The sequence below is a fragment of the Rhipicephalus microplus genome, chromosome X (genome assembly GCF_043290135.1).
Source record: "Rhipicephalus microplus isolate Deutch F79 chromosome X, USDA_Rmic, whole genome shotgun sequence".
NCBI classification, from domain to species: Eukaryota; Metazoa; Arthropoda; class Arachnida; order Ixodida; family Ixodidae; genus Rhipicephalus; species Rhipicephalus microplus.
The window spans coordinates 71,846,396-71,865,714 of NC_134710.1; the positions used below are offsets into that span (position 1 = coordinate 71,846,396).

A 19,319-nucleotide genomic window follows, 5' to 3' on the forward strand; every position below is an offset into this window, starting at 1 on the left:
CTTTCTTTCTCTCCTTTTTCACGCGCCCCTTGCTGCCGAAAACGCATTTGGCTGCGAAATAGCTTCGTCAAAGGCATTTGCTAGGACGGCGTTGGCGGATGAGCTGTTTCACGCACACGATTTTTTGTTACGTTTCCGGCCTTGTTTGTTGTGCGCGAAACTGCCCTTTTTTCACTCAAACGCAGGGAATAATGAAATGTCGCGCTGTGTTTGCAGATAATTTGTGCTTGTGGCAACGCCTTATTACTTTGGCATTGTGTCATGGTGTCTCGCTTGATGATGTCAGCAGTCGTATAATTTACATGAAACGAACAAAACGGGGCCGCCGTCGCAGCTTATCGTCGGGCTGGGGTAATCGCAGGCCTCTCACGCTGTGTGATTGGTCCGTGCCAAAACTCCCAGTACCACTACGTTTGACTGTTCCGGCTGGTCCGATGGACAATGTACGTGTAAATGCGAGCAAGTAAATGTATGTAGGTCGATGTTGTGTGCCATTCAGCGCTTGTTTCGTGGTTTCGTAATAAGGTAGAAAACGGCTGCATGAACCGATAAGAGCATGTGTATGCGTTCGCCAAAAATGATTAAATTCTCTGCAACAGTCGGGCCGGGATTGACTTCTTACTTGCCGTATATACACCTTGATATAATGCATGCATGCGGAGCCATATATATATATATATATATATATATATATATATATATATATATATATATATATATATATATATATATATATAAATATATATATATATATATATATATATATATATATATATAATTTAAATGCTATTTTTAAAGATGGGAAGACGACGGGATGATGGTCATTGTTCGGGCGCTGTCTATCAGAACAGCGAGTCGACGTGGCTCATCTTTCTTTTCACTGCTATGAATAATGAATTTCAATAAATCATGAATAAGGAGTAATGAAGCGCGTATCTATAATAATGAATTTATACATTGTTCTTATACATACGGAGGTACGTTTTAAACCTCGACGAGGATATAAGAAAAATTAAAGCCATTTTCACGCCCATGAAATGTGAGTAAACAGCGGGGCTGGCGACCAAGCGTCACAGAACACAGATTGACTTTCTTTCTTTTCTTCTTCTCTGTTTCTAGCAACAACACCTACTTCTTGGTATATATATCTATATTGCTGTGTTGCCCTTTCTCCCCCTTTCCTTTCTCTTGACCATCACCTCTTTCCCACTCCGTGCTATGCTAAACTGACGTCTTTATTTTATAGATGGTCGATCTTGTCATGTTTTCTTTTCCCTCTTCCTCGCTTTACTCTCAGTTCTCGTCACCATCCATTCCCATCCCCTTGCAACACTACGCTATAGATGGTCACGTCCTGCGTTACCCCCCCCCCCCTTTTTTTTTCCTCACATCGCTTCTCTTCGTTCTCAATTCTGTTCCCCCCCCCCTCGATAAAATTTACTATCCATGTGCGATAGGAGCGACTTGGAACATACCCGCTTTTTGTACCCCCCGAATTTTCTGTTTACGACACGGGAGATGGAGATAGGAAAGAGCGCAACGCCGCCAAGATAGGAGGCCTGCAGACTCTGCAGGTTTTAACACATCCTGTTACTGGAAGAGGGATTGTTATTGCCAAAACCGGCAAGACAATAGCGGCAACGTCAAGAGTTCGGTACAAGTAGCATTATGTCATCAGATAGAGAACAGGGCCGCCACATAGGAGGCGCTTGTTACGCTCAAAGGTAATACAATCGGCTTTTAGGCGTCGCGACACAGGTTCGAAGGAGCGAACGTTTTGCTTTTCAAATTTATCGTGCTCCGTGCATTATTTCCTTCAACGAGTGTACTGAAACTGAGTTAACGGAGTCTAGAGCTTGTACTGACAAGGAACGCGCTAATGACGCAGGCTAGCGATAACGAGGGTGACGTGGCATGGTGTCAATGCCCTATAAACACTAATTTATTATTATTTATTTTATTGATACTGTAAGCCTTAACAGGCTCATACAGGAGTGGGAAGAAATTGTACAGATTGTCATCTTCACACTAGACCACAGAACAAAAAATAGTAAACAAAAAAAATGAACACGGGAAAAAATAAGAATGAACAGTACAGACTACTCTAAACAATTACGAATTACAACTGTAGATCTAGTCGAAGAACCGCCATCTCATCTTAGCAATAATATGATTGTTGGGTTTTTAGGTTCCAAAACTATGATAATGTCATCAGCGATGCTATTGTGGAGGGCTCTGGAAATTTTGACCTCACGGGGTTCTTCAAACTGCACCTAAACCTGAGTACGCGGGCCTCAATCATTTTCGCCTCCACCTAAAATGCGGTCTCAGCAGGTGGGATTTGACTCCGCAACGATAGGGACAGCAGTACAGATACTATAACCACTAGACCACCATGGTGGGTTGCCCTTTACCGTCACGCAAACCTTTTGGCACCAGCAAGTGCTCTCTTTTCTCATTCTCCCTCTAGGTTCTCGCGTGATGTGGCCCCGCAGCCAGTGGGAATTAAGGTGTCGTATCGTTGTCCTAGACGCCATATTTCTCGCTCATTAATCCAGTTGATGTTTCCTGATAAAGAGATAACATGATCTCAAATATACGTATACGTAAGAAAGCGGGGCTCGGCTGCTCTGAACAAATAAAGCAGGGATTAAAAAAACTGAAGTAATCTGTTTAAGTGAGCCCATAATTAAAAACGAGGTGAAAGAAAGCATCAGAATTTTGAATACTTAGCAATGAAAAAAGTCACAGTTTTGCCGCAAGAGCGAAGCAATGAATGCGATAGCAACAACTTGGACTGTCACGCTGAGAACGACAAGCAGATCGACACGTGCAGGGCGCTGCTCACGCACAAATAACGCATGAAAACAACACACACAGGACGACAGCGAACTTACAGCAACGTTAACCGCTCGGCACATAAGGCGCTGTTTAAACAAAAACGACGCACCAAACGTAATCACCGGTACAGGTCAGTGCAAACTAACATGTGGCCCAGCTGTTATTTCACTGTTTTAGAAAAGCGCACTCATTTCGCAAACGGTGCCTGTCCAGCGAGCGAAGTGATCTTTGCGCGCCCGGCAACTAAACGCAATTGTTCCGGTCATAGTCGAAGGAGCGCGATTATTCCCACCGAATGATAAGCGTGCGCGCGCAAGCATTTAACCCCCCCCCCCCTCTCTATTCACAAGGGAAAGAACGCGTAGGAGATAAGCGCGCGATGAGCTGGGTGCCGAGCACGGGCGGCTTTTTTTCCTTCTCTAGGTTTCATATATATATATCGATAGGTATACACATGCTGTGCATGACGCCGACGGCGGCGGCAAAAACCAGCCGAGAGTGTCCATATGATTGCTATCGTAAAATTGGCCCGAATCTACATGTATAAATGTCGTCGAAAGACGATAGTCAGGAGAGAGTGAACGAAACGTTTATTTGATGTTCTGCGCAAGAAAATCGGTGAATGGTATTCTGGAGGCGCTGCGTTAGAGTGCCTCGAGCGTGCACGGAGGCGAACGCGCGCATCAAGTCACGCCACGCGTGAGGCTTGAGTGCTATCTGGCAGTTTTCTTGGAAAACGAAGCGCGTGGCTCTGAGACGGGTGTGCGCGCCCGTCTCAGAGGTGATTAGGTGTAGAAAGCAAGGCGACGGGTAGGTGCTATACCACCGTCTCATCTTAGCAAAGCGTTGGAAACCCTCGCCTTTTCGTGCAAGCGTTGCATGGTCAGCGCAGCGAGATAAGCGCTACGGTCCTTAAAATTACTGATGTATGCCTTTTATAGTAAAAGAAGCACATGCAGAATATATAAGTGTTGTTATGGTGCCCCAGACATGCACAATAATTGATTTTTAATTGACAATTGCACAAGTATGAACGTTAAACCTTGAGCAACATTGGTGGTTGCTGCGGCCGTTTCAAGTACCCCATGCCGGTAAGAGTGGATAAACAGACAAATGTACCGGCAGACAGACCAAATTTTTTTCCGGCGAAGGTCCCCTAGAAAGACTATCGTCTTTAATAAAAGGAGAAGTGTTCAAGACGTTATTACATGCATGACATTTCCTGTTGGGAGAAATAAAGACCTTGTAATATTTTCTTCTGTTTCTTATATATAGGCAATTTTCTTACCGTGTCCTGATTTTAGAAAAGATTGCTTTAGGCAAGTAGCACCGTGCATGTGTATGTTTCAGACAGATGTCTAAAAGAGGTGAAAAATACGTAGAAGTTGTAACAAGTTGCTAACCAATAAAAATCAATAATTACCACCGTTGTTCTTCATTGGGTGCATTTATATCTTATGAGCACGAAATTAAAGTTATCCGGTAATGAAGTCGTGTCTACTATTTAGAAATTACTTAAAGGAGGTTGGGAAACGTTGCAACCGTATAAAGTATTCATAGCCGAATATTGTGAAAGTGCTGTGCGCTTCTGATTTATACTACATGTTAATAGACATGGATTTTCGTGCACTGAGTAGCGAAACGGTTTGACAATTCGCCTAAAGCAGAAATTATAAGCACAGACGTTTTCTAAACATTCATCTATCAAAGACGGTTGGGTTTGCAATGGCAACAACGTTTGTCATGAACGAAGTACCCAAAAAAGTTTAGAGGTTATTATGCAGCCCGTTCACTTAGCTTTCGCATTGCTCATTGTGATCTTTCATGCAAGGTCTGCCTCGCTTTGTAACTTATTAATAGATGCCGAATTTCGCAATATGTGTCATGAATCTAACTAGAGTAATAGGTGTGGCGTATAGTGCACCCGTAAAGCTGTGTATGCCTCTGAAATGCGTAAACTAAGAAGGAGAGAGAGGGGAGAGGCAAGTGTAGCCTTGGAGAGGATGATTTCCTGGAATATAGATACTTTAAATTGAGAGCTGGTTGAAGCACACATTGACGTCATTTGGATAAAACGCGGGAAAATTGCAGTGTGGCAATTAAAAAATGAAACGGCAATTATTTGCAACAAGTTATTCGTCTCACATTGTATGTACATAATTACCACTTCGAAGAACGAAAGGACGACCTCCATATCGTTACTGAATGTACCGTTTTCATCGTCTACAAGCTTCCAAAAGTGTCACTTATATGAACTGGATCCTGCGTTCAAGCTACAGCTATACCACCGCAACTTTCCCGCTCCGACGCGACACTGTTATGCCACCTTTGGTTTGTTGTTGCATTCCCCAAAGCGTACTCGTTTCGCATCGGCATGGCAGACACCTGAGAATCCTGCGGAGCTGAAGAGACCATCGAACACGCCTCGTGCAGCTGCGCTCGCTACAATACAACCAGCGATGCCAGATGCGGATGGTTTTGAACCCCAACTGGACGTATACAGACCATTTTCTCAGTGCAGAATATTTTATAGGACCTTGGGCGTGTGCTTCGATAGCGCAGAAAGAGACTAAAGCGGTATGCTGCATACCTGAATGCAACAAATCTGAGCGACCGCCTATGGACTGCGTGTGCTCCTTCACTAGTGTGCTCGTGATATCTTTCTTCTATCTCTTCTTTTTCCTCCCCTTCATCTCTTCCCACAGTGCAGGGTAGCCAAGGGGACGTGCGTATCGTTAAGCTCCCTGCCTTTCCTTGCATCTCTCTTTCTCTACCACAGCATATTACTGGAGTATATAGATACTTCTGCGAAATGCCTGTTTCGGAACGTTACGACATCGTTGTAACGACAGAGCTTAATAACAAAGTGCCACACTCTCGAGAGTATCAGGGAATTAACTCAGTGTACAAGGATTGAAAAGTTGTTCCTCGAAAGCCTATATGAGTGACGAGAACAGGGGAAGGGGGCTACGGGCCCGCGTTCCCCCCAAAATTTGAAAAAAAAAGGGGGGGGGGGTACAGAAAACAAGTAATAGAAATAAGTGTTTTTCAAAGTTTTCAACAAGTGCCCCCCCCCCCCTCCCCTCCCCGTAGTTGCGATAATTTTTCTAAAGGTGCAACCAAGAGAGATACAGCATTTTGGTATATGTATACTTGCGCTTTGTGTAGAAAGGTATAAGGGGGAATGTTATATATGAATCACCAAAATTTATACGTCAGAATTTGTATATAGTTACGTGTGGGTTAATATGTAAGCTGCATAAGCTAACGAATGAACGATCATACCATTCGCACCAATGGTAATATCCACGTGGATAGTGAAGGATTTTATTGGATAATAGAATTATGTACAAAGCGCTATCGCTTCCACAAGTTTTTAGTGGGTATGCACTTTGCATCGACTGAACAATAATTTTCTGGTTTTCTCACATTTTGTAGGCGTATATATAGAAAAAAAAAGAAGATATGGTTGATACCTGCGTCATATATAATCGGTATCATACGAAAGTGAAACTTGTCTTTACAAATGTAGTCCATATGAGAAAGCTTGCACAATGTCTCTGGATGTTTGACAGCTATATAGCACCCTTTAACGGGAATGCACCTGCGTAGACGCTTAGCGATATATTTCGTTCCGATTACTAACGTCCGAGCAATGGGTAAACAAACCCTTGTAGTCATTACTGGGTGCCCCAGCTATCCTTAGTCAGAGTTTAAAAATATGCCGAGACACGCAAACACGACGCAACCAATTGCATGTTGCTGGCAGTTACGTGGAGTTAGACAGACAATTTTTAGTGTAACAAATTATTGTTTTATTATATGTGTTAAATTAACAAACTTTTGAAGGAACGAAGATAGATAAAAAACTTAATGAGAAAGTTGTATATTGGGTTGCAAAACGTCTGATTAGACAATTTCGAACTTCATATTTGTTAATTATTGGTGTTTTTCTGCTAACTACAAATGCCCGCGAAACACAAAAAAATATCACGTGACAAAGCCGCTCACGCACCAGTGCACACGATGATTCTAATACTCCTAGCGTTCCCTGTACGAACGACCATAGCATTCGCCCGATTATGCTGTGTTAGGGGGCCGCAACGATGGTGGTGGCTTTGCGATGAACCCATTGTGCTGTCATGAACCGGTGCAAGGAAATCGTATCGTGCGTATGCGGAACGTAAGGGAGCACTGGAATCATCGTGCACACTGACACGCGAACGGGTCTGTGACGTGGTATTGTTTTGCATTTTGCGGGCATTTGTAGTTAGTAAAAAACACTAATAATTAACAAATATGAAGTTTGAAAAGTAAAAAAAAACACTAATAATTAACAGATATAAAGTTTGAAACTGTCTATTTTGACGTTTTGCAAACCAGTCTGCTACTTTCTTACTGAAATTTTTTATCAACCTTAGTTCCTTCAAAAGTTAGTTCATTAAACGGATCTAATTAAACAATCATTTAGAACACAAAAAATAGCCTGATTAACTCCAGGCAACGGTCAGCAACATGCATTTGGTCGCGTCGTAATTGCGTGTGTGGGCATATTTTAAAACTCTGGCAAAAGATATCTGGGGTGCCCTGTATGCCTGTGCTAGCCATAGTATTTAAGGGTGAGAGTGAAATAAGAGAATGCGGTGTGACAACCAGGAGAGTCGCCACTGAATGAACGCCGAACGTGGGTTGAACTCGCTCGTTTACTCACGGCATGTTAGAGTAGTGAACATCACTGCCCGACTATAGACAGAAACGCAAAACGTGTCGTGTCTGCGTTGATAGCCGGCGGTGATGTTTCGAGGGATAAGAGTAAATTGAGAACGTGGAGTTACATATAAGCGATGCAGAGCTATTTTTGGTATGGATAAATGCTATGGGCGAGGCCGGCACCTTGGGCTAATGTCTCCACCTGGATGCCGTTGTGTTAATACATTGACGAACTTGAACTTCTTCTATCGGAAACGCGCAGAACGGGACGGACGCGAAGAAACGACGCGTTGAATGACCTAATCGTGGATGTCTATATAGGTCGTGATGCATGATTGCACTTTACCAAGAACACTTTTAGAGGACAGTGTTAGATATAAAAGGCACGTTTGCAAGGCTGCAACACTATGATCCGTGGCGCAGTTAGTAGCGTGAGTGAGTCGCGGACCGAAAGGTCATGCGTTCGACTCCCATTGACGGAAATTTTTGTTTGCTTTCTAACCATGGACATTTTCGCACGTCATTTCCGCGACAAAAATACGTCACTGAAGTCTTCTTGGACTCCGGCATGAAACAATTTCGCGCTAAAACAACACGAAAAATTGAACTTGCCACTGAAAACTGCGTGACAACAATGGTAAGCTATATCGGAAGGGTACTTTTTAAGTGGACACCTGTGAAGAAGCATCTGTATACAGTCCTTACAGATTGAGTCGTGCCATCCATTTTTTTCAGCTATAATAACTGCTATACGTTACTGCTGGACACAACTGCGTCAGGTCGATATGGCTGTTGCTTTACAAAAGTAATATTTGCTCTAATGCAAGTGCAAGAGTCAAATTACGCCGATGCGATACAAACTGAAAGCGGCGGAAACAAGAGTATACATGCACTACTCAGTCCTAAATTTTCTTACCAGTCATGATGTTTATAAGACCCACACTATATGTTCTAGGCGTGCCAAAGCCTATATATATATATATATATATATATATATATATATATAATGGTAACTAATATTAATATAGCCCCATTGCTTAAATTTACTATAGAATGTTCTGCATTCACCTTGAGTGGCGCTTACACCTTCAAGTGGAAATGTCGTGAAAATCTGTAGATTTAAATATGCACAAGAGATAAGGCGTCGACGTCCGTACGTGAGAGACAGACCCGTAGCCAGGGGGGGGGGGGGGGTGAGAAGGTGGCTAGGAGCTATGTTCCTCTCGAAATTCTGAAGAAGCAGTGTGTTTTACCGAGAACAAGTAATAACAATAAATGTTTTCTAGGTTTTCTACAAATGCCCCTCCCCCTCCTCCTAAAAAATTCCCTGCTGCGGATCTGACCTAGTGAGAGACATAAGGCTCACTCGACGAAAGCTCTGCAAGATTATCAATAAAGTTGTTACCAGCCAAAACGGGATGATGGTAGAATGAAGGTATCCTAAAAAAACGTTCAAACCTGGATGCGAAATCATACTTGGGTGACAGATCTCACTCTGTCATTGTGAATAATCTCAGATCTCCACCATTAAATATGTCGTCGGCCGTTCCCCGAAGAAGCATTCTGGGGACCTTATTGCTTTTAATAAGTAAAGGTGTGATCAAAAGTTCGCATCGCTGCGATGAGATGACATAGAATAGAAACCGGCAAACTTTAAGCCACCCTTGTGCAATAAAAACGACTATGTCGAAAACATGCGCCACCCAAAAAAATCACTGGTTGACGACTGTGTCATATACAGAGAAATCACTATAGTGAACATGATATGGATAGTTTGCAAGTGGATTTAGAAAACATAACGGACTGGTGCGAAAAATTCAACATAAACTGAAATATTAAAAAGCGGAGCCCTGTGCGCGTTTCCACGAATATGTTCAAAAAACAGGATTCGTATATCATGTTTGGAAATCGACATGCAGTGGGAATAAAACTATGTGCGCGCGTCTATTTTAATGAATAATTTTCCTGGTAGACTCAAACGATATACACGTCGGTATACGAAAAGGTATAGGGCTTTATACTATATATATATATATATATATATATATATATATATATATATATATATATATATATATAGTATAAAGCGGCACATGCACATGCCGAATAGTGTCCGCATAAACGTTGTGCATCACACCGCTCAGCTTTCGTAATATAGCAGCGTACGGGAACACGCGTTTATTTCAACGTTGTTGCTCTTCCGCGATATTTGAGTGAAAGGGCTTTCGGAGCTTTCGGGCAGTCATCCCCTGACCATTATTGTTGTTTCATTCGTAATGGCTCCTGTCACCCTAAAATTATAGTGAACCGCTCTGTTATAATTATGTGTTGGCACGTTTTCTCTGATCTCACACATTCGGAGTGCACCGTTCATGCGGATTCCTTAATGAATTGAAATTCGCTCACAATTATAGCAAGAAGTTACAGCACCACTAAATTTCTGGGTCGAACTACACAGAACTGTTTGTAGAGTCATCTGCGAGCCAATCGTGAGGTGCATGGACTAAAAAAGGCGAACGGCTGGCATACATACTGCTGAAAAACACTGGTTCAATTCACGAAATAATTAGGTCCTTTTGAAGAGCGACTCGCAGTTAAGTTCATAAAATTATTTTCAGGATCACATTATTTCGTATGAATGGAAGTGCATATTAGCAAAAAACTAAAAAAATAGTCCTGACTGTTAAACAGTGCCTTGTCCAGAACATTCAGGATTGTAATTCATTGATATGTGGGGTTTAACGTCCCAAAACATTCAGGCATGTAATAGACATGCATGCATACTTCGTGCTGAAACAGCCACTTAATTAAAAAAAAGCAGTACCTGTATAAGCATCCGGTGCTGGAGTTTCATCGCATAACGGGTTGGCTGTTGCCTGAATAGTGTCTGCATGGTGATTTTACAAACCACGAATGTTCTGAGTTTCTAAAAGCGCTAAATAATTTGGTATTAACTTCAGACGTGGACAACTTGCCTATTAGAAAGTGCGGTTGTAGTAAACATAAAAACGGCGGCTTTGGCTTTTCTTATGTAAGCAAATATTTTAAAATCAATTGGCCCCGATGTTTGTCAGTGGGACAGAAAGGAAGTGTAATACCAGCGTAAATACCTAAGCTGAAGCGACATCGGGAAGTTGGTCCCCTTAAAGAGATTGTTTTCCCGAAGAAAGAACGTGCGCAACTTCGCTGACGTGTAAACTTCTATATAGAAGCGGTATATACTTTACTTCCGAAATCGCATTTCGTCCCGTAATTGGTTTTCGGAGCCAACTGTGCCGTTTTGTGGCGTAATTCTTTCGACAACAAGGTGCGCCTTCTCCGAGACTTCGGAGTTCTTGTACAGTTTGCGGGAAATCCGATAAACTTCGTAAGCTTATCGAGGAAGGTTTGAATTGTTCGCAAAAGAAGCACTAGAAAAGCAGCTCTATAGAAAAGCAGCTTTGCACAAAGCCGAGGATGCCGAAAACGGTCTACAACTGTGAACGTTGGGTGCGAGTATATATATGACAACCGCGTTTGGTTTCGTGAAATAGTGTAGCAACGACTCGAACCAAACGTGTCAGTTGCTTAGTCGGATAAAAACTTTTGTCACATTGATACCATGAAGCGATTCGCTTTTAACGAAAAAGAAGAAGCATGAGATATTTTCACGCGTATGCACACAATAGTGTTTCTTCTTATTAATCATAAAACAGGAATTTGTCTAATAACGAAATACCTTCGTTGGTGTATATTCTCAATTGCACCCTTTCATTTATATAGAAGTCCCTTACTATTTGTCTGTTTTCTGAAAAACTTCGCACGTTATTTGCAACTTTTGAAAAAAAAAAGAGGTTTATTAGATGCGATGGCTAAAAACAATCAAGAATGCTTGTTCTGATCATATATGTCTATGTTGCAAACATTATTTGAAGCACAACTTATTTTTTCCTCCTCATTGGTTTTGGGATAGGCTTAGTTAGCCTGTAACAAATCTCTCCAAGTCTTGTTGGATTCACTATATTGGCACATGCCGTATAACAGCTGATGAATGCTAAACTTTCTCGGTCTACGTTTTTTGTCTGATCACAATAATTAAAAAACAGAGACTTGCGCACAGTTAGAAGAAACTGCATAAGGCGGGAATGCCGCAGAAAACCTGCATTGCAGTTTCTTCTGCGCGTCCACGGAGCTAAAGGCAGCTGTCGTTGGAGAAAGCCGACGGTCTCCCGACGTCCGCTTTCTCCAGCGACGTGACAATGTCAGTACGCGCCAGTGCTATATCATCATAAAGATACCATATACCCCCTTAAGTGGGGTACGTGTACGACAAACGCATTGTACCACGAACATAGCGCGCGCTTACGAGCAAAAAGAAGTGCCAGTCTCGTGTCTGCCGACCATCTGACGTTCTGCAGTGGTCGTTGACACTGTATGGAAAGTAGTTAGAGGAGAAACCGCCCATCAGCGAAATGTGGAACAAGTAATGCGGAACTCTGCACTTTTTGAGTAAGTGCTGCTGTGAGGAAAACATAGTGATAACAGAGATCGCGAATCAGCCTCGCGAAAAGTGACACACGGCAATCTACGGAACTGTGCCGTCGTCGACTGGCATTCTCTGCGTTCCAGAGGCACGTGCGTTACTCCTCCGGGGTACATTTGCGCTGAGCGAGCCTAGAAGCGTGCACGTACCAGGCCTGACCCACGGGTACCACGGCGTGGGCTTTGCGAGCAGCCCGGGTTCCCAGCAGAGCAGTGGAGGCTGGCGCTTGGGTTCGCTGCGGCTCAGGATGCTCGAGATGGAGAACGGGTTGGCCGACTTGGCCGCCTTGGACTCGGTGGTGAGCGCCATGCCGGCTTCCGGAAGGCTTCGAGCAGCCCGCAGCTGTGGCCGGCGCCCTCGGGGCCTCGGGGTCTGGGCGTCGGGCGAGTAGCGCGCCTGCGGCCGCTCCGAAGTTTGGCCGTGTCGCGTGGGCCGGGCCACGTTCTGGCCCCGCCCTTGGGTCCCACCCCCGAAGGCGGGACGCGCTCTTCCCTTCCGCGTCCCGGTCGGGGAAAAGCGGCTATTAATATTGATACAAATTGTGGGCGCTATGGGCGAGGGTGGCATGTTTTGGAGGCGGCAGCCATTTGTCTCCGGCGGACGAGGCGCGCTTAATTGGCGACAAATTAACCCGGACTGTTCCGGGACCGGCGGCCGCAGATTCCTGCCGCGGATATTACTCGAGGAAGGGGGTTGCCGCTACCGGTGGGGGAAGAGATGCCGTTGCAGCCAAATCCGATTAGCCCCGGATTAGAGGCGGGGAAACGACAGAAAATTGGATCGGAGGCTCGCCGAGTGCGTGCCTTCATGCAAGCCAAATGAGCTGCGCGCGCCGACCAGCGGCGCAGCTGTGCTTCAACCGCCGCCGGGTCGCAGGCTGAGCCAAGCGACGGCAATCCTGTCTACATCGAGCCGCGGCGGTGTCGACCGGTGTGAAAACGCGCGGCAGGTTACCGCTGAGCGCGCGGCTGATTGGACGCACACCCGGCTGTGAAGTGCCGCCCAGATGATAGCGCGTAGGACATGGGAGGCCTCTCTTCCGCGCCATTAGAAACCTGTCTGCGGAAGCGCGCAAAAGGAAGAGGGTGCTCTAATTTGTCGTCGCATGAGAGGCCGGTCGCCGCCGTCGGGGACGAAAAAAGGAATCTCGCGGAAAGCGAAGAAGTCGCCAAGTGAAAGCGCTAATGTGTCACTCCAATTTCGGTGCGCACATTCCGCTTTCAAATATCACTAAAGCAGCGCGCAAACTAAGTGCGTTGCCTCTAGAGGCCTTGTCGGTGATGACAAAGTAGGTGCTTTCACTGGTCAACTTTTATCGAGGAGTTATCTAATAATAATAATAATAATAATAATAATAATAATAATAATAATAATAATAATAATAATAATAATAATAATAATAATAATAATAATAATAATATTCAAATATCATGTACCCATAAATGAATGAAATCTCAGTGCTGGCACACAAATAAAATAGAGAAATCATAATGTACAAAACTATAGAAACTGTCTACAGAAGCAAATAAGCACTAAGAAGAAAAATACGAAGCGCAAATTCGTAACTAAGCATCGCATCGTACAATAAAACAACAAAAAAAAAACTACAATATAATGACACCAATGGCACAATAAAAGGCGTTATGTCGAAAATGAAACGATGCAAGCTTACCAACAACACAGTCAGTCGCAAGCTGCCACATATACCTGAGGACAACACGTATACATGCGGACGCCCTGACCGCTTCCGCAGCTTTCACTCCATTTCCTAGATAAGTTTGCCGCCGATAAGTGTTTGACGCTGTGCCGCACTTCGTGCGCTTTCGCCACGGGGTCACATAAGACGCGTACGCTGTTCTGTGCGATCGTAACCTTGAAGGTGAAGACGCACAATACGAGGCATGACAAGCCAATGAGAAGGCCATATGAGAACGGCGACCGGTTACGATATCGCGTTCTGCAGCTTCAACATCCAAAGCTTAATTAAGCGTCCTCGATTAATTGTCTGGTCACAAAACCAGTGCTGAAAGCAACGGAAGTATATACTGAGGTAGAGTAGCCTTACTGATGTACAACCAAAGAGTCGTCGTCGTTTATTTAATGAATGCTTAGCTTTTAGATTTTTAGACTTGCAGCCACTTGTAGATGACGTTGATGTGCTTCTATTTGATCCTGCAATTGTATTTTGAACTGCGTTAACCCTGCGGAGATTTTTCACCAAGATGGAAATGTTCGAACACACACACACACACACACACACACACACACACACACACACACACACACACACACACACACACACACACACACACACACACACACACACACACACACACACACACACACACACACACAACAAACAAACAAATAAATAAATAAATAAATAAATAAATAAATAAATAAATAAAAAAATAAATAAATAAATAAAAAAATAAATAAAACCTGCTTTAATATGGAACTGTTCCTCCCAACTGGAAAGTTTCAGAAGTTATCCCGGTATACATAAAGCAGGTGACAAAAAAAAAAAAAACTCATTGAAAATGATGGGCCCATCTCGTGGACATTATATTCGCTGTGAAATATTTAAGCACATTATTTGTGGTCTTGACTCAATGAGCTTGTTCGCCTTACGTCAGCATGGTTGTAGAAATGGACGCCTATTCACTCGAAGCTATATATTCAAGTTTTGCCATTGTGTACATTTCACAATCTCTACAGAGTATAATCCCGCCCGTCCTGTCAGGTTTCCTGTTTTGTCCTCATCTATAATGTAGCACTACAGTGTTTTATGTAAGAATTCGGAAATGCATGCAGTGTTTCCTTATTGCCATGGGGCTTTCAATACCGTAGAAAAAAAACAATTAGAAGTTGCTGTACTTATGTTATGATTTTCTTTTACGAAATGACTTGTGGCGATCTGGGTGAAGTGTAAATGAGTGAACAAATGAATAAGTATGCTCCTAATTACAGACGTTTGGGACAGAGAGAGAAAGAGAGAGGAAAAAAACATTTTTTATAAGACTCCTCGTGAAAAAAGGCGGAAAGGTCACTTATTTCAAGAACCCTCTGGCCTGGAGCACCCGACGGACTCGAGCGACGAGTTGACGCTGGTCGACCGGGTCCCGCTGGAAGATCGCAGACTTCCCCAGCTCACTGAGGAGGTTTGGGGTCCACATCTGTTCCCGCCTGATTGTAACCTTCGTACGCTTACTTTGCACTGCAGTATAGGAGGTGTGTGCCAGAGTGATTGCCACACTGCGAAGTGGGCAGATGTAGCTGTGCAAAGTTTGTCTCGTGTGGAACAATAGAACGCCGTCAGTCAACACATTGCCTTGAAAGCGCCTGTAGTCGGTGCCTTCGTCTCTTGTGGTTTTTGGATGCGGCGGAGGATTCGGGAGAAAAAAAAGGCACCTGAAAGCGAGACACAATGCAAGGGAAAATTTAGTCACTGCCGAAAGATACCTATAGGCCTACAAGCCCTCTTAATTATAAGCCACTCTTTTTACATTGTTTACTTTTGTTCAAATAAAAAGAAATGGATGAGCTGTGTTAATATGTATTAGTGTGCTGGAGTTTCAAGAGAGTTTATGTCAAAGATAGAAGTGCATGAAAGCTCATGGTACGACGACAAATTAGCTAAGCCAGAATCAGGAGTTGGTAATAATACGTTTCTTCTGTCATATAAAACGAACTAAAACTGCGTGTTCTCTAACTCGAACAGCGTGCTTGATGGTGCCAAACTATCGCGCCCCCTGCAGGGTGTAGAAATAATGTATAATAATGCGATAGTGTTAAACAGCACGTTTCGCAGAAATTCCGGCATCGGCGTCATTCGTTGTGAGCGAAGAATCATCATCTTATGCGGGACCTAAAAATAAAGAACGATGGAAATAAAACAAATAAATGTTAAAGAATCCTGGATTAGAGTGGAGACCTAACCAGGGTTGTTTGGGTTCAAGTTATAGGATCGCACCCGTGTCGTTTGCGTGGCAAGTTGATGTTTTACCACATGGCCACGCCACTGCTTGTGCAGACACTGAAAATAACTTCTGCTTGGAAATGCAGTGAGATTAGCTTTCATTCTTCACAAACACATGCGTCCTCTTAACATGCTTCCCAATGAAACATGAAATATTACAGCAATAATGCGTGGTACAAGCTTCGATTGCCAATGGGCGTCAGAATGTGCGATAATCATAATGGATTCATGGTTAGATGCCGATACACCACTACAAAAGGCACACACACTAATGCGCATATTTTGACCACGTTGTGGGTGCATAGCAAATTCGAAATGGTTTCATTCAATAAGAGTGTGAAGTACACACTACGAACAAGATGTTGCAATCGCGTTGAACACCTATAAAGGTGAAAATGTAAGGTCCCCTAATTATTTTCTTTCCATCTCAAGCTATTTAAGTTGGACCTGAAGCGGTTATAAGTGAGATACAGCACAACTTCAGCCGCACCACGTGAAAGATATAGGTGGTAAAAGGAAACATTATTTTTTTTCATCAAACCCTCTTTCCGTCACATTTTCCCACGAAGAAGACTTGGTATCGTTTAAGCAGACTTTTATAGGTATGAGCACGTCTAACTCTCGAAATATTGTTTGTAAATGAGGACTGCAGTTCAAATCAGAGTTTGCTTTTGTACTGCCATAGCACTAAAAATAGCACACGCGACTGGCACCTAAACTACGTAAATACGCTTGTGTCAACTCTCTAGCACAATTTGGCTGCCTGCATTATACTTTTCGTAATCCGTATACTGTATTGTTACGTATTTCTGGGGCTAATGTCAAATGCTGTTAGCTCGACAGAAACTTGTATGCATCAAACAGCAAAATCAAGACACGAGGTAAAAAAAATTCATTCCTTCATAAATAATTCTAAACGTTGCTTTAATGTCGGTGAATTTTACTTACTTAAAGAAGTGAAAGAAAGAAAGGGAGAGAGAAAGCCAAAAACAAAATATGGGATTCAGATGGCGAAATTTTCGCGTCCCTCTCTCTCTTTCGTGTAGCTCGCGTAAGTCTGCACGTATGTACTCTTGTACGAAATGTGGCGGCCTCATCGTGACAAGCTGCATCGCTCCACAAACTCACGCGCACCATCTGCCCGACAGAATGTCTAAAATTACCGTTGTTGCGGGGAGTACAAAAGGCGGTTCCTTTCATAAAGCACAAATAACTACAGCGGCAGCAGAATGCAGAGAGTAATCATCGCTGCGAAGCCGACGAAACTGCACATCCGCTCACCTGACACTCGCAACCCGTTGGCTTTGCCTGAGAGTCATTTGGTAACAGTCGGTGGTGTGTGGCTCATCCACTCCAGCACAGGCGAAAACAGCTCTAAATGAACGAATCCATCGTCCGGTGCCGCCCATTTTCCTTTTCATTCGCTCATCTGCCTCCCGCGGGGTGTAGGCTTTCACAGCGCCCCGCGGCAGTGCATGACGGGATGAGCCCGCCGAGGCCCATAAGCTCTCGGCTCGCTGCGCCAACCCTTTTTCGGGCTGCGCGCCCGTTATTGCGGGTAATCAACAAAGTGCAATCAACGTTATGCCGCACTCCTTTCTCGTGGTGCCTGCAGGTTGGCTCTTTGTCGCATTCAGGGCTGCGCAAAGTGCCTTGTTCGCGCACACCGGGGAAAGCCGCTCTTCCCTTCCCGTGGCATTTTCGAGAGCGGAAGGACCGTTCGCGGCAGAAAAAGTAGAAGGGACATGTATATTACACGCGACGCGTGGCGATAGAAACAACCCGGCACTCTAAGCAGAGCGCTTTAATGGGGAGAGACCAGCGGTGCGAATAGGAAAGTCTCGCAGGCTGTATTTTCGCCGGCTGACACGATTAAATTCCGTGTTTTTTTCTCCGCGGTTGCGTGTCACGCGCCTCTTCGTGCTCGGTGCACAACTCGTCGCATCCCGCGTTGCTTTCGGAATATTATTTAGCGCGTGCGGAGCAGTCGTTGGGGAACTGCTTTAGTTATTCTTTCTGCTCAGTATGACATGCATGTGTTTCAAGAGAGGGAGACATATAGTTCTACGAATCGTTTACCTTATGGACGTTTACTGGCATGGCGTCATGACAGAGGATAGGCGTCATCGCACTTCTCCGTGTGTGGGACAGTAGGGTGGGGGCTTTTGAATGAGTAACGAACTGTGTAGTGCACTTACGACGAACACAAAAGAAAGCAAAAGACGAGGTTAATTGCTAGCGTCCGCGTTAACGGTGCTACCATATGTTACTGCATGATGCCGAACCCGCATGCTCAAATAGCAACCGATGAAAAATACATGCTCAAATAGTGTCGCAGGGCCCCTTTAACGTGCACCACTGACGTGCCAGCATCGAAATGCGACCTTAACGGCCGGTATAGAGAACTGAAAAGGGGTACCGGTGGTGCCAGACAGATTTTGTCCTTCGACACACCGGGTGGTCCACACGTTATGAGAGTGAAAACCTTCGACGGTCCTCTATGCACAAAACGGGAAACTGCTCGGTGTTCTTGAGTCATGGCAGCGCTGTAGGAGAAGCGACAGAACGAATGCGGAGCTGTTGAGTTTAAACGTCTAGACTTGGTACAGCTGTTTACTATACTCAATGCATGGGGCTCAAAGCTCAGACCGAGTATTCTGTGTTGATTATTTGCGTGTTCACAGAACAATATTGCTAGGAAAACGATTTCGTTCCGTAAACATTTCGAATGTTGCGTCTCTACGGTAGCTACAGTGCGAATCTCAGGCTATTTGTGGCACGGACGAGGTTCGCCAGCACTGTTTCACGTGTCTCAAGGGAATCCCCTCTTCATCCAGCGAGAAGCACTATTGAAGTAAACCTTTCTGAGCGGTGGCTCTAAATAAACTTGCTCGAGCGCAACACGAGGTATTCGATTATGTTTTAAATCCGAGAATACAAAGCAGGAAACATGTTCTCTGTCATTGTCATAATAACAGACGCACGTAAATATTTATGAGTTTGTACCAATCGTTACCTGCTATTACTCTTCTTTAAGAAACAGCCCAAGTGCTCGCAAACCTAAAGGTTTCATAACAGCACTGAAGACAGCGCGTTCAGCAAGGCCACTTGGCTCCTCTATATTTCGTGAACAAAGAAAATGAGGACACATACTATTGGAACAGTGTAATAAGTGACATAATCGGATCTCGTTAAAAAATTCAGTTAAAATTGAAACCGGCTTTTTTTTTCAGAATTTCTTTTTGGAAAAAGAGCTTTTCTGAAAAA

General features: G+C 44.0%; 1 protein-coding gene across 1 annotated transcript in view; it reads right to left on the bottom strand.

Moving 5' to 3' along the window:
• LOC119186332 (uncharacterized) overlaps positions 1-12,442 on the bottom strand; it is a 97,018-nt gene extending 84,576 nt beyond the window's left edge. Inside the window, exon 1 of the mRNA XM_075881216.1 lies at positions 12,223-12,442. Within this exon, the coding sequence (XP_075737331.1) occupies positions 12,223-12,382 (160 nt within the window). The 5' untranslated portion in view covers positions 12,383-12,442. The remainder of the gene's footprint in view (positions 1-12,222) is intronic.
• Positions 12,443-19,319: the final 6,877 nt, after the last annotated feature.